The 16229-nt window shown below is 43.2% G+C and overlaps 1 protein-coding gene across 1 annotated transcript in view; it reads right to left on the minus strand.

The window, feature by feature from the left end:
• Positions 1–16229, minus strand: part of LOC125298980 (nesprin-2) — a gene marked incomplete in the record, with an annotated part of 111453 nt that overhangs the window by 63209 nt on the left and 32015 nt on the right. The window contains 18 exon segments of the mRNA XM_048249985.1: positions 801–932; positions 1128–1289; positions 1779–1979; positions 2147–2336; positions 2495–2571; positions 2752–3444; positions 3653–3733; positions 5547–5636; positions 8018–8200; positions 9278–9400; positions 9680–9865; positions 10324–10461; positions 10796–10978; positions 12484–12636; positions 12859–13002; positions 14594–14744; positions 15270–15529; positions 15842–16048. Of these exon segments, the coding sequence (XP_048105942.1) occupies positions 801–932; positions 1128–1289; positions 1779–1979; positions 2147–2336; positions 2495–2571; positions 2752–3444; positions 3653–3733; positions 5547–5636; positions 8018–8200; positions 9278–9400; positions 9680–9865; positions 10324–10461; positions 10796–10978; positions 12484–12636; positions 12859–13002; positions 14594–14744; positions 15270–15529; positions 15842–16048 (3354 nt within the window).

Here is a 16229-nt window from a genome sequence, read left to right on the forward strand (position 1 = left end):
TCAAAACCGGATTATGAACATGTTTTGCCATAGAGAAACACATGATAGCGTTGGATTATAAACATGCTTTGCCACAAAAACAGACAAAAACGTGGGGTAAGTCCAGCTATATGCAGTTATTATTTTGCTGTCACTTCGTCTGTTTTATAACCCAGAAGGATGTATTTGGTATCAAATGATAGCTCTGTGTCTCCTCTTTCATCTAACATACGTGGCATATATATCCGATCACGGGTCCGCGAGTAATTACTCCAAGAGTAATGGGTGTGCAGCGTTGGTTTGTGTACATGACGTTAATATTTTGCAGTCACTTCGTCTGTTTTTATAAGCCAGAAAGATCGATATCCATGGTACCAATGGATAGCCCTGTTTCTCCTCTTTCATCTGATATGCTTGCTATATCTATGCGATCACGGGTTCGCGAGTAATTCAAACGAGAGTAATCGTGTAAGGTGAACGAGAGAAGTATAGACTGTAAATATGATGCAATTTGATTTAATTTCATGATTTTTTTTAATTTTCATACTTGGTTGTACAGACAAGTGCGTAGTCTCTTTGGAAAGCCCCACTTCTTCTCTGTCATAAAATAAAGATTTTATCTCGTTGTGATGAACAGTCGTGGAGCAATGTAACAGAGAAGAAAGGGTGTGTTTTTTGACGCACTTTGCGTCAATCGGGTTCTAAGGGTTAAGGGTATGTCATTAAAACAGAGGGTATGGTACCAAACTCTTCATTTAGTTGTTTGTTTGTTTGTTTGTTTGTTTGTGCATCAAATGGTTGTCTATGGTGGTGGAGCTGACCTGATGTGCAGCTGCCCTCTCCTGCAGCTGGCCCTCGGGCTCCTGTTGGGGGGTCCCGCTGGGCATACCGGCCTCCAGTTCGTCCAGCAACCGGGCCAGCCTCCCGCTCGCCTCCTCCCACTGGCTCCACTCCTGTAGGGGGCGACAGAGAGGAGGAGGACGGGGTCAGAATACTTCCACTGGCCTTAGGACAACACATCAATGTGTATGTGTGTGCATGCGTGTGTGTGTGTGTGTGTGTGTGTGTGTGTGTCTGTGTGTGTGTGTGTGTGTGTGTGTGTGTGCCTGTGTGTGCGTGTGTGTGTGTGTGTGTGTGTGTGCATGTACCTGCAGGTTCCTGCGCATCTGGCTACCCTGGTCCACAGCTTGTTTCTGTAGCGTGTCCACCTGCTCCTCCAGCTCAGCCAGGCTCTGCAGCGCCCCCAGTGGCAGTCGCTGGGACACATACTGGAGCACAGCCCAGTGACGCCCCACGTCTTGGAAGAACTTCTACGAGATCATCCAACAGAAATATGGCCTGGATTACAATAATGCACCCAGCCTTGTTCTATGTCTGTTTTTTGCTACAACTGATTCAGCACATGAGTGTTTATCTGTTTATGTTTGGATTTACGTAAAACAACAACCAATCAAAATGTTGCACCCCAGAAAATATAGCATTTGTATGCGGTAAAACAACACTTTGTGCTGTTAATTGTAGCTTTTTGCAGTACGTACACAAGTCACTATATACTGTATATATTCAATGAATGCATAACTCCCCCCTCTTCATAAACTTTTTAATTTTTATTTGATTTATTCCCCACCCCCCTTCGGTTTTCTATCTTCTTACTTTTCTATTATTATTAAACTTTGCACAGCTGGGAGCTGCAGTCGCAATCCCCATTTCACTGCTTTTTGTTCCATAAATTATGCATGTGACAAATAAATTCTTGAATCTTAAAATCTTGAATCTATATCAAGTATAGCCCTCCATACCTTATGCCTGCTGAGCAGGGGGTGCAGCTGGCTACGGCTGCATAGTTTGGTGTCCTGGCTGTGCTGCAGACGCTGACTGCCCAGCTGTAGCAGAGTGGACACACCTTTCAGGAGAGCCTCAGCACGAGCCTGCAGCTCCACGTCCGACCCCGTGGCCTCAGCACGGCAAATCAGAGAGGTCAACTCTCTGCCAGACGCGCACTGGAGTGAGACATACAGTAAACACACACACACACACACAGACACACACACACACTTTTTTAAAATCTGAACACAATAGAATAAATTGACTCACAATACCATTTGTCTACATAACATCTCAAACATGAACGAGCAGGAGCACGCAGGTGACAGCACTGTAAAGTTACCCGTAGGCTGGGATGGCCTGCTGTGACTGTGCTGGGGTCAGTGTGTTTGGCCACGGCCTCCTGTAAGATGAACGCAGGGCTCTCCAGCTCTGGCTTTCCTGAGAGGCTGCCCAGGAGGATCGCCAGGTTCCCTTTGGCTATAGCGCCCTCCTCAGGCTGGGCTGGTACACTGTCTACAGCAGTCTGTGGTCTAAAACAGAACCACAGTTAGAAGAAGAAGAAAAAAAAAAACAACAAACATATACTATGTAAAACCCAAATAATAATTACAGAGGTTGACTTCTATGTAGACAATAAGTGGAGTATTGGATATAATCCTAAAAGGGTGTTCATGGTTAAACACACTACCTTGCAGGAGTCTTTTCCTGGATGGGAACAGTAATAGCAGCTTCCACACTCAACTCCATTGGTTCCTTGAGGCTATGCTGTAAACCCAGAAGAAGTACATTGCAGGCATGCAGACATGGGGAATAAAGAAGTTTCTAGAATTCCACAAAGCCCATTTGGTAGTTCATCTACTGTATCTATCACATTTAAATGGCAGTGTCAAGTCACAATAATTGAAAACAAGAAATAAATGTGAAGTGAACAGGAGGTGTACATACCAAACGAGAGTCTTCCGCAGGCCCTTGAGTCTTGTCTGGAGGTGACAGGAGCGACTCAGGGGGCTTAGCAATGCTCTCCGTGACCACAGGGGAGGCTGAAAGGTTCTGGTCATGGAGAACAGTGGAGAGCGTGGCGCTCTCTGATTCTGTGGGCGAACCCTGAAGTTCATCACCCACTACTGCAGATTCCATCTGTGGGTCAGTCACACTCGTATGCGCTGGTCTTGGTTGACCACTGGGTAAAGAGAGAACTCTTGCTGGCTGGTTGATGACGGATGTGAACTCCTTGGTTGTTGATGCTTGTTCTTTGGTTATGACCTCAGCCTTACTGATAATGGAAGGGAGCTCCACGGTGGCTGATTTTGACTCCATTGTCAGAGAACCAGGTTCCTTACAAACGGATTGTGTATCCTTGGGTATGGACTCCAAATCCTTCAGAACTGGTTTAGGCTCCGTCGGGCTTGTCAAATCTGGCTCCTTGTAAACACGTCCTGTCTCTGTGCTGGCCTCCCCGTTCGCCTTGCTAATGTGCTCAGTAGCTTTCAGGTCACCGCCAGTCCTCTCAAGTATTTTGGCTGGTGTCCATAGTGCTTTTGACGCTAATGACCCAATCTCCTCAACGATGTCTTCAGATGCCATGGTTACTGATGCCGTTTCCTTGGATACCGATGGACTGCACCGGGGAGGTGATTCCTGACAGAAATGGGAAGTAAACAAACAGTTTTTAGATTTTTTTTTTCACCTTTTTGGACAGAAGATGCCGTCAAAGCACACCCAGAACACAATTATGTCTGCTTTTCTTGCTATTGATCCAAATGTTGATCACAGCACTAGTCATTGATTAGCATAAAACAATTGCTAAGAGTCAGTAGCGAGAGAACAAGGTTGCACATCTACCTACCGTTGCCATGACCACAGTGGGAGAAGTTGTGTCAAACTCAAAACCTTGATCATCCCCGAATGTCTGGTCCTGGTCAGGGTCCTGGTCCGGGAGCAAAGAAAAGAATTTGCAAATGGATCAGACAGGACGGGACTGAGAGCTGAGCCAGCGTCTGGACCCAGCTGTCCATGACAGACCCAAGGGCCGCTATATTTAGAGAGCCAGGGCTACATTAGAATATTGAGGTGCATGCCAAAAAGAAAAAAAGATGAAAGCGCTTCAATTTATGCTCAGTAAATCAGCCTGATCAGACGAAAGGCCTGAAGATAAATAAGATCATCACTCAAATCATATCAACAGATGGAGAGAGGATGCAAGTCATATATGAATATGAAAATAGAACAAATTATAAAAGAGTGTGATTATGGTGAGATCAGAATTAGTTAATCAACTTTCAATTAAGAATAAAAAAAGATAGACAGACATGCCAAGGCAAATGGTGAAACGTCAGGTGGCCCATGAAATGGAATAGAAGTTGGTAGTTCAGTTCAGAGTTGCTGCAGAGTGGGCGAAGGACCAAGAACCAAAGAACCAAAGGGCGAAAAGAAGAAGACAAAGGGCGGCTGAAGATGTTTTAGACATCAGCCCCTGAAGGAAGGAGGCCATGAGTAGCTGCCATCATCAGTGATAAAGGAAAGTGGAGGTGGAGATGGAGTGGAGCGTTCCAAAAAGAGAGGCCTATAGATGACCACCCCAAGAAGAGAAGTGGAGAACAGAGCAGCCACAGGAGAGACCTAGAAGAGCATCTCAAGAGGAGAAACCTATAGAGGAGCATCTCAAGAGGAGAAACCTATAGAGGAGCATCTCAAGAGGAACATATAGAGGAGCATCTCAAGAGCAGAAACCTAAAGGAGCATCTCAAGAGAAGAAATCTAAAGGAGCATCTCAAGAAGAGAAACCTAAAGGAGCATCTCAAGAGAAGAAACCTATAGAGGAGCATCTCAAGAGCAGAAACCTAAAGGAGCATCTCAAGAAGAGAAACCTATAGAGGAGCATCTCAAGATAAAGAAACCTAAAGGAGCATCTCAAGGGGAGAAACCTAAAGGAGCATCTCAAGAGAAGAAACCTATAGAGGAGCATCTCAAGAGCAGAAACCTAAAGGAGCATCTCAAGGGGAGAAACCTAAAGGAGCATCTCAAGAGAAGAAACCTTTAGAGGAGCATCTCAAAAGGAACCTATAGAGGAGCATCTCAAGAGCAGAAACCTATAGAGAAGCATTGTAGCATCCCAGGAGAAAAAAAGGAGTAAAAAAGGAGAAACCTATAGAGGAATGTTCCAAGAGGAGAATAGAGGAGTGTTCCAAGAGGGGAAGCTTATCAATGAGCATCGTTGCATCCCAGGAGAGTCCTTTAGGCTGGCCCTCTTCTTTGTTTACCTCAGCCACACTGCCCGTCAGTGTTCCAGAAGATGACGAGTGGATACTTCCTTCATCGTCCTCCTCATCTTCATCTTCACCATCATCAGAGGGTCCATAAAAAGAGGTTCCCATAGATCCCTAATTCATAGTCCCGGGCAATACGAGTTAAGTCAGCTTTTGGATTCTCTACCCGCAGTGCTGCCTAGTTATAGAATAACTTTCATGACACTGGATGGCCCTGTTTTTAGATTTGATATCAATGGGCAAGGATAACATAAAAGCCAAGTATATCATTTTATGTCAGCAGCTCTGCCGAAGCCTGCACGTTTGATCAGTAAAGTCTGGTATTTGATCTAACCGCCATGTAATTTCAACTAATCCCTTTCCCACACTATTAAAAAAAACTCATGGACTGATGAATCACTTAGCTGTATGTCTGGGAGCGTTTAGCTGTACAGAAAGCCATACTCTTTATATGGTGCTGTGAGCTCAACTCACCAGAGCACCGAGAGAGGGGAGAGCTTGATGGGAGGACATTGCCGCATCGAGGCCACTAAGATGATGACTGAAGTCCATGGACAGCGCTTCCTGCAGATTGATGACATAAACTCATCTGTCTCAGAATACATTGCATACATTGGAGGAGCGGATATACAATCAAGTTCTATCTACTTAATATTTAATGAAACAATGACAACAATGTATTTATCATATTATTTTAAAATCTACTTTGGGTTAAGGTTTGTATGTTATAATGCATAATTACAATAAAAACATTTAACAATGCATTATATACAACTAAGTACAATAACACTTACATATCCACTCAATAAAAACGTTTTAATTTAAGGAGTGCCTTGGTCTGAAGACTTTTCTTTTCTTTTGTATTATTAATTCCTTAAAAATGCAGATGATCCTTCATCAGAATTCACTATCAGTTATAAACCCAGAAGAGATATAAAGCATATGAGACCTACTTTATTAATTTATGACATCTGCATAATGTTCCAAATTGTGCTTCCCATAGACCCCAACTCTCCTCTGCCCCTCAACCCATCTGAATCTTCCCCTTTCTTTCCTCAGATTTCCCAGGCACTTCAAAGAGATGAGAGAGATGCCCTCCAGTCTAAGGACACACCGGATGATTACAGCAGTCTTTATGAGGGAACAGATACAGCCGGGAGTAGTAAAAAAGACAGAAATAGAGCTTTTATATATCAAGGGTGAGAAGGCAAGAGAGCAGCTGCTTTGAGTCTGTTTCTAAGCATCCTACTAATTTATGTTAACCGTTTTATAAGAAGTACTATGAAGAAGTAATTACAGTGATTGAAAACATAAACGCAACATGGAACCATATAGATGATTCTACATTCAGTTCTAAGTTCTAAAGGATATCAGTCAACAAATTGCAGCCAACTTGGGTTGGATATGGCATGACTGGTGCAGGTATGAATTTGTGTACAGCATTTAAGAGAAGCAAGCTAGGTGGCGCAGAGGAGCTACAGGATCTTTTATTTCAGTTTATGAAACAGGGAACCAGTACTTGACAAGTTCCTTTAATACCCTTGCTCAGTGTGTTTGTGACAAAATATGGAAAGTGTAGAGGGCTCAAAATACCAAGGCACTGGACTCTCAACAGTGTATCAAAATATTCTATAAAATACAGTTGCCACGTCATGTATGAAAATAAAATACTGTATTTTTGTATTTTGACAATAGAGTATGAAATCACTTTGCAAACCTTCCATATCTGTCCAGTACACTGACTGTTGATTAAGTGGACAGTGTTTGAGAGCAACAGCTTTTCTCTGCCTAAGAGACATATCATCAATCTGCAAACAGTCACCAGATCAACTACGCTGATCTGCCTGTTAGATCTCATAGCCTAAATACTGTATCAGAGATGTACTCAAAGTCACAACTGAACTTGTCAAGTGGTACAAACTAACACAGACCCTACTGAGAGCCACAGCAGTACTATTACCTTCAAACTCATGGTACACTCACATGTAATACAGAGAATGAAGTCTCGGACATTGTCAATGTATCCCCAGAATGATTGATATTGCACTGTATACAGTAATGCTGTTGATCAGGTAGGATCATGACCCTTATAGCTGGTTTTTAACTAACTGGGTACCATCTAAGTGCTAAATGGTATTATATTGACACAAAGTGGCATAAATATGATTTTTTTCAATGTGTTGCTTTAGGTGAGCAATGTTGCAGGGCAACCACATATCCGGTTTCAAGTGTTCCGATTGGATAATCATGTTAATTTGCCTACTGCTCGTTAAAGCTCTCAAGAAAAATAAGTTGCCCAATATCAAAGGGAAGGTGCCAGAACAACAATACTCAGGAACATTGCAGAACAACATTGCTCAAAGAGGTGCCTTGTGCATCATCAGCTTTGGAGGACACATACATATCACAGGATCATCTTCCTGAATTCCAATATTCTGATCAAAACAAGTCTGGGCACCAGTCAGAGGCAACATTCATTGTTTTGACCTTTTATGATCATCACTTCACCAAAAGTATTGGTTTTACCAAAAAATATTTGGCAGTATTTTTAAACTACACAAATACACACCTATACAGTGTTTTTAATACCTAGATACGCAGCCATTTTCTTCAACCCAATAAAATAGAAATTACAAAATATTATGAATACTGCCCATCCCTGTGTGTATGCATCCAACCTATACCAAAATACCTTATGGATTTTTATTGTTTAATTTGTATCCTCCAATGCACTCCGGAGGGGGGCTATATTAATTTGTACCCTTCAGACTTGAGGCTGGAGCCATTTTAATTTGTACCCTGCAGAGTTGAGGCTGGGGCCATTTTAATTTGTACCTTTCAGAGTTGAGGCTGGGGCCATTTTAATTTGTACCCTTCAGAGTTGAGACTGGGGACATTTTAATTTGTGCCCTGCAGACTTGAGGGGGGCCATGTTGAGAACTTGCCTCCAGCCTGGCGCTCTGCTCCTTGGTGTGCTGCTCCAGCTCCTGCAGGGGCTGCTGGAGGGTCTGGGCTCGCTGGAAGACGACGAGGGTGTCCTCTGCACCACGGGGTAGCCCTAGACCCAGTCGGCAGTGCTCGATCTCCGACACAGTCCGCCTCATGGAGCAGATGTTTTCCAGAATCACCTGGAGAGGAACACGGAATGGTGAGGTGGGCTCATGGAACACTTGACCTTTGACCCATCTATACATCTAAGCTAAGTTCCATAAAAGCCCTCATCGAGCTCAGTGCAAATCAAACCAGCTAAATAAATAAAGCAGAAATAAAACCATGCCAATTTCTAGGTATGGTGAAGGGTATGTGATGATGTGGGGCTATTTTAATTCCAAAGGCCAAGGGAACTTTATCAGGATGCATAGTATCCTGGATCCATGAAATAACTGGCCTTTAAAAATAAAAATCTGCCTGCCTCTATTAACATAGGGGTGCCAATATGACTCCTGTATTTTAAGGAAGAATATTTATTTATGTATGATACATTATTCATTAACAAAGAAAATTGGTGTCCTTAAAGGTTGGATATTTCTTCATTTTTTCTAATTAAGGCATTAAGATCAATTTCCAAAAGATGATTTTATATTCCTCTTTTTAGTCAACTTTAGCAGAGGTGCCAATAATTCTTGAGGGTACTATATGTTCCAATGGCTCCACGGGTACAGGTACTGTAGAGCAGCAGGTAGAGACATCCAAGATCAATTGTTTGATAACCAAGGAACACACATACTGATGTGAAATCTAAATACCGGTATGTGGTGGGCAATTCCACAGAAAATGGACTTTTTGTCACATCCATAACGCCAGTGAAATGCATTGGCTTTTGTATGATGTGAATGACAACATTCATTGTTTGTGCATTTTTTTCTCATGTACATTCTTCAGCCAAAAATAGCAAATGCTCAAATTTTATGTAATCATTCACATCATACCATACCATCACATTTTATGGGCGCTATGGATGTTACAAAAAACATAATTTTCCATGGAATTGCCCTGGAAGCACTTTATAATGAGATGTTATGAATAAATCACCATATTACCAAATTGTTAATTAATTCAGAATTGAATGTGAATGCCTGTGCTACAAATACGTGTAAATTGCACACCTAGAACTACTATACATTTTTTGTGTTCTCTTATGCTTTTAATGACTGTTTTGTAGTGAGGCTTTTGCGAAATGTGCATGTGAATTTGATGTTGCTCACCTGACAGTATTGCAGCTGCTCATTCCCAGATGCGTTCTCTGTGTCCATGCTGGACAAGATGGTGTTGATCTTGGTGACGTTCTTCTCCATGGTTTTCACTTCTTTTTCAATGGCATCCACCTCCTATGTATGAGGAGAAGCATCAATCATTCCAGCTCAGTAAATGTCCTGATATTACTGATACAACACAGAAATGCTTCCACAAGGGACCTCCCATATGCTTGATATATGCTAAACAGAAAAAAATGCTAATGATTTATCTAAATTAACTAACTGATATAACATTATGCTTTCTTAATGTACAGTATTTACATTAATTTGTGTTAGTAACTGAATAATCATCATCAACCATGATGCAATGTAAGGCATAATTTTACAGTACATAAAAGTATAGTGGTTTACCTCAGCAACGTGTAGAAGTTGGGCGTGAGGTTCCATGATGCTTTGCTGCATGTGTGTGACTTTGTGGATGGCCTTATTCAGGCGCACCTGCATGGCGTCTGTGTCACACACTGGCGAGATCTCTTGCATGACGGGCAGAAAGGCATCCAGCGCTGCCCGGATTCGCTCAGAATCCTCTAGAACCATCTAGACACACGCCACAATACAAAGTACTCATTCAGGTCAACATCATTCCTTATAAACAGGCGTAGGAACATCACTTTTTTGTAATCAGGCGGAATTGATTTGAAGTTGAATTGAAGACAAAGGTATGTTAGCCCAGAAGGGTCATACATAATTTACATTTCAGAAAATAAAAACATTTTATATTCTGAAATGTAAATGATGTAAGACCCTTCTGGGCCACTGTGCAAATGGGAACCCTGTGGATTTGACCTTCCTCTGCACTTCATTGCTATCAACAGCTGCAAGTCAGTGACCACTTTGCCAGTTATGAGGTCTACACACTTTACACTACAATTGTGTATTAGTATGAAGAGAATCAACTACCTGCAGATCAATCATAAGGATTTAGCATTAAAACAAACACCCAATTCCTGTATGTCGTGGTTGTGAGTGAGAAAGCTGGGCAGGGCTGGGCTGACCTGAAGCGAGACGGCATGGCCGTGAAGACACTTGGCACTGTTGTACGTGCGAGGTGTGTTCAGCCATGACTTTGCCTCCTCCTGCCAGTGGGTGGCGCTGTTGAGCAAGTCCTCGTACTCCTGAAGACAGGCTGGGATCTGTATGGAACAGCAGGACAAACACTGTGTCAGAATGGTAGACCTCCAGCCAGTTTCCAACAATATGGCTTTATAATGCAGATGTGGATGTTTTGAGACATTTCAACTCTGTCAAAACATCCACATTATGTGCAATACAGGCTATATGATTAAGTAATACACTATAATATATTTATGCCTACAGTATATTTCATTCTGTATGTACAGTATATACTAGTTGATGGTGGATTCTGGTGGGACTTAAGATGGAAAGTCTCTGTTTTTATGCAACTTGGTGGCATATCCTGATGAAACTTCAGGACCTAAGCATCCTGGGAGATGTAGTTCCACTCACCCTGCTAAGGAAGGCTGTCCTTTGCTCTGCCTGCTTGGAAATCGTCTGGTAGAGTTGCAGGGGGTCGGTGAGGTCGTCCATGAGGGTGTGAGCCTGGTCAGGCTGCTCCATGGCCACCTCCTGCACCTCGGCCTCCAAGACAGCCAGACGCGAGTGCCAGCGGTCCAGCTCGTCCCACACACACTGCACAAACACACACACACACACATACATACAGTACATTCATAGCACAGTTTTCAGAGTTTCCACAGTTTGAAATTTGAGTGAAATTTGAATTTGCCCTGCAGGTCGATCTGGAAAGGAGCCCTGTGAAAAAGGAGTCCTCTTTTTTCCCCACGACAAACTTTTGCAAAACTGCCTTGTGTCACACTTGCATGGACTGCAGTCAAACACTCATCTGCACTTTATTCCAGGTTTATGGCTGTGTATGGGTTTATGTCGTATGTATGTGTCTGTATTAAGGTGTTGATTTTAACTGTGATAAGGTAAATGGTACAGACCACCACCCCCCACATTCCCTATAATGGTTTAGCCCAGACCTAATTGGGTAATTGCCTAGCCTATTTAAAGGCAGGCTTATTTCACACAGGCGAGAGATACAATAGACTGGAAACACAGGAGAACCAGGCAGACATGCGGAAGAGCTTGAGGTCCAGAAGTCATAGAGTTTGTTTGTTTAATATTAATTTAACCTTGCTTGTTTTGAGGCAAGGTTGGAGTGTGAGGTCCAGAGTTATGCAAGGTCGCCTTGTTTGGACAGGGAGCCTAAAAAAGAGTAGGTTCCAGGTGCCTAGTTAATGGCACGGTACGTGTTTGTTTGTCGACTGAAGAACCCTGTATTTCATGTTTTGGACCCCTATTGTGCTCCTGGATCTGCCTGTTGGTTTATGGACTAAATAAATTATATTTTTGTATGGAACTGCTGTCTCCTGCCTTCCCTCGACACCACCTAATCCAGTGGCGCACCTCCCTAAACGTGGGGTGGTCGCCTCGGTCCCTCACAAGCCCATTGACAATTCTAAACTTCCCGTTTTACCACTTCCAGGGGCTTAAATCAGTCATGAAATTAAACTTATATTTACATTAAAGTCTTATCAAATCATTTAAAAAAGTGCAGCAAACATATCTGTCTTGTAAATGAAGGTTTTAAATGCAGTTATTTACTAAATTTCAGAAAATTCCAAAGATTCGGAAACGGACGTCAATGAGCTTATTCAAATCTGCTAACAGGTCTGTCTTGGTTCACCCAGGCTAGCTCATGACATGACAGGTATGAAGATTCACTCTCACTTAAAGAGCAGGAATAGTGAGGGGTATTTCTAATACTGGAAACATACACTCTAAAATATTTGCTGATTCAACTGAGTCGAGTCATCTTTTTGCTGTTATGTCAATATGTGTGTAGTAATACACTAAGCACAACTTAACTTCAAATCAAAGTAACAAGATGACTTGATTGGGATGAGTAATTTTTACTCATCCCAATATGAGTTAATTACAATAAAATGGTGAATTCCTTTTTAAGGCAGCAATCAGCTCCGGAGTCAACCTGTCTCTGATATATGATGCAACATCCAATTCAACTGGATTCATATAAGGGACCAGATCATCTGACATCTAACAGCAACTGAATTAGTGAGTGATAATACTGATATTGAAGTTCACAGAGAAGCAAACCCCACACTTACCTTCAGTGTGCCTTCGGCTCCCGCCACAGAGGTTCTGCTTTGCTGGAGCAGGTCCTGCACCTTCCCCAGACCTGCAGTGACCTCTCTGGCCTGGTCACTCAGCCTGTGCTGGGGCTGGGGACCACTCTGCTGGGAGGCTGCTGCTGCTGCTAGCTGCAGCACACACAAAAATGGGCAGAACTAGTTAATGCAAAGCTATCTAGGGATGCTAAAACCCATCTTGACAGACCCAGATGAAGACCCAGCTTCAGTCTCCCATGACTGATTTGAGATTTTGACCTGCAGCTCAGCTGAAACATGACGTCACTCACTTGCAAAGCACAGATACTACACAAAGAGTATAGAGATGACATGAGCAGATACGTTTGTTGATACCTTGTCTTCCACTTCCTGCAGGGAGTGACTGACTTCCTGTAGAGGAGCCTGGAGACCCTGAGGAACCTCCTGGTAGCGTTTCTTTACTCCCTCAATGATCACCTCCAGTTTAGCTCGCTGACTGCCCAGTTCTAACTTGGCCTCCTGGACAAAAAAGGACAATTGAACAAAGAACATAAACAAATTGGTATATTTTACCCCGACCCCTACACAAACAAACACAAATACATACACACAAACTGACATAAACACAAACAAACACAAATACATACACACACACACACACACGCACACGCACACACACACACACACACACACACACACACACACAAGGTCAAGATGATCTTTGGTTGTGACGCCACAGTTGGATGTGGATGTGCTGTAAATAGACCCAACCAGCCCCAAGATGCATCTAGTGAGAATGCTAATGAAATAACTAACCAATTGCTGTGCACCAAAGTCTGATGAGAATACAGGAACTTGAAGTCCTTTTGAAAACACATCACTACAACCCCTAGGTTGCATTAAAAAAATGTATTTCAAAGTTATTCAAAGTAATTTCCTTCTCAAGCAATCTGTATTTCAGTGTAGAACTGAAGAGGATGCAGAAAAAATATCTTCCAGAGTAAATTTTCAGCTGAAGAAACTGAGAGTAGTATTTTTTTACCAAATGTGAGACTGTACAGTATGTATTCTAGGGGAAAAACAGGAGGAGGTGCTTCCTGCATTAAACATAAGAGAGGCGATCTGACTGTTCTAATCAGAGGCTGAATTTGAATTGCATTAGGACCCAGGGGATCTCCTCCAATCAGTATGGAACGTGACATTCAACATATACAATGTACAGGCAAGTTCCAGCCCAGAGAGGACTGATTCAATTACATGCACATGCGAATGACCCCTGAGTGACTTGGGACTTGGGTGGTTGAGTGAACAGTGAAGGCTTATCTTACTGCTGTTGCTCCTGGTGTCATATTCAAAAGCAGCCTGAATGAGTAGTTGATATGTTTTTTTCAGACCCCAAACTCAAAATATGCAAATCCTGCTTTTCACATTTCTCTATAATGCCGACATGGTCTCCTTTGTAAGAATTCCTTCTCATAATTCTCAGCATTGTGTTCATAGGTTGCCCCTTACTTTCCTAGTTTTCTAAAAAAAAAGGTATATTTTTGTTGATATATAGTTTTATTGAATTATATATAGAATATAGTTTTATTGATCTTGATCTTTGATTTTTTGCAAATTGTCAAGTTTTTAATGTATGCATTAGTGTGAGCCAAACTTCAAGACTTTTTCTACAACTATGCGGTTCGGAACAGAAGAACTCCTTAACGGTTTTGTTCAGAGCTGAAAATGCAACTGTGTTTGAAAGAGGACAGATGTAGGTTGCTAGTGACAAAATATTAGCTTTCAGTATGGTACAATGTCTTTGTAAACAAAAAACAAAAACGCTGTTCCTAGAAGGTAGACATTTAGATTTCACCATTGCATCTGTTGTAGAAGATATTGACAGTGCAATAACTTTAAAAAAAACGACCAGAAAACAATGTCAGGCAATTGTGGAGAAGAAGGATGCTTCGGGTGTTCTTTCTACAAGATTCACCCCCTGTATCGATTGAAACATGCCTCATAATCACATCCCAATAGAGCAGTAGCAGACTCACATTCTGACTAGAATTTGAGTATGACGACGTCAGGCTAATCCTTTCCTGTCAGACTGTAAGAGATCACCAACCTGTGCATGAGGGGCATCATGGTGGGCCTTCGGGAGCGGGACCAAGGATGCCACCCTCTGCCGTACGGCGTCTATCCCTTCCAGGTCTCGGCCTCGCTCCTGAATCTCCGTCAGTGCCGTCCGTCGGACCAGCATGCACTTCTCTCTAAGTCTGTGGTGGTGGTGGGCAAAGGCATGAGCAGGGTCACAACCTTATCTCAGAAACAGTTGTGTCCAATAATGAGAGCATAAAGAGCTCGGACCCTGGCTGTAGCATAGCCTACAGCCTACAGTGCTGATAGTGCAAAGTGAGTTTGTGTGTACATGTGTGTTTGAGAGTTTGCGAGCAAGAGTAACAGAATGTTTTCCCTCTTAGCTTGTTTTGACCATATTTGAGTGGAGAAAATTGCACGAAATTGAATTACATTGAGAGTAACTGAGTCCGTGAATTAGCGAGAGAATGTACGTGTGACAGAGATAGAGAGATAGAGAGAGAGAGAGAGAGAGAGAGAGAGAGCAAAAGAGAGAGCAAGCAAGATAAAGTGAGAGGGGATTAGAGAGATACAGAAAGATTATGTAAAAGATAGAGAGAAATGAGTGAAAGAGAAAAAAACGAAAGAAAGCTGTGTGAAAGCTGTGTGAAAGCTGTGTGAAAGCTGTGTGAAAGGTGCAGTGTGCTTGCTGTGCAACTCCCTACCCCCTGCAGTGGCTCTGGAGGTTCTGCAGCTCCTGGCAGATCTGGACGGGCTTGTGCGGGTCGCGACAGGCGCGGGGGCCCAGGAGCCGGCCGATGAGGGCCTGAGAGGAAGCCAGGGCCTGCTGCTCGCGGTCCAGCCACTCCTGCTGCAGCTCCGTCAGGGCCAGCAGGGCCCGCAGCTCGTCCAGGGAACCCCTCACCGTGGCGGGGTCGGGCAGCTCCCGGCTCAGGCCTTCCAGGGCCAGGCTACACCTCTCCATCTGGGTGGGAAGAAAGCAGCAAAGAGCAGCAAAGAGGAGAAGCATGGTGATTTTTTCCACTGTGAGGACCGAGATATGGTGACGTTTTGTTGAGCTTGAAGCTTATTAATCAGACTGCTACTTGTACTTGTACTTGTGTATACACACACACACACACAGACATCATCAAAATGTTAATCTCGTCTTTTGCACCTTTATAAGTAAATATTTGAACGTTTGTGTGCTCCAGACAACTTCTTCTCAGACAGACTCAACTACAACACCCTCTAATAAGATCTAGAAATCCAACATGGTGTCTCCTCCATCACTCACACTCAGTGAGGCGTCCTTCCACTCCTGGTCTCTCTGCACTGAGCGCGCTCGTAGGACCCCGACGCGGCGCTTGAGCAAGGCCCACTGCCTCCAGAGCAGCGGCAGGCCCAGCTCCGCCCGCACTCCACAGTCCAGCGGCAGCGACGGGCAGACCCCCCTCAGTTGCTCCAGCCGACCAGCCAGGCACCACACCTCCTCTTGCAGGACCTGGGGGGGAGATCATTGTATAGTTGATACATTTCATGCCAATAAAGCATCATTTGATTTGATTCTTTTGATTGGAGAGAGAGAGCATTTTCATCTTATTTTCTTATTTTGGTATTTTAGTATTGATCTCCCACACACAAACACACACAAGCAAGTGAGGTGTTGTGAGTGGCAAGTGGCA

Source organism: Alosa alosa, chromosome 8 (genome assembly GCF_017589495.1).
Source record: "Alosa alosa isolate M-15738 ecotype Scorff River chromosome 8, AALO_Geno_1.1, whole genome shotgun sequence".
Lineage (NCBI taxonomy): Eukaryota > Metazoa > Chordata > Actinopteri > Clupeiformes > Clupeidae > Alosa > Alosa alosa.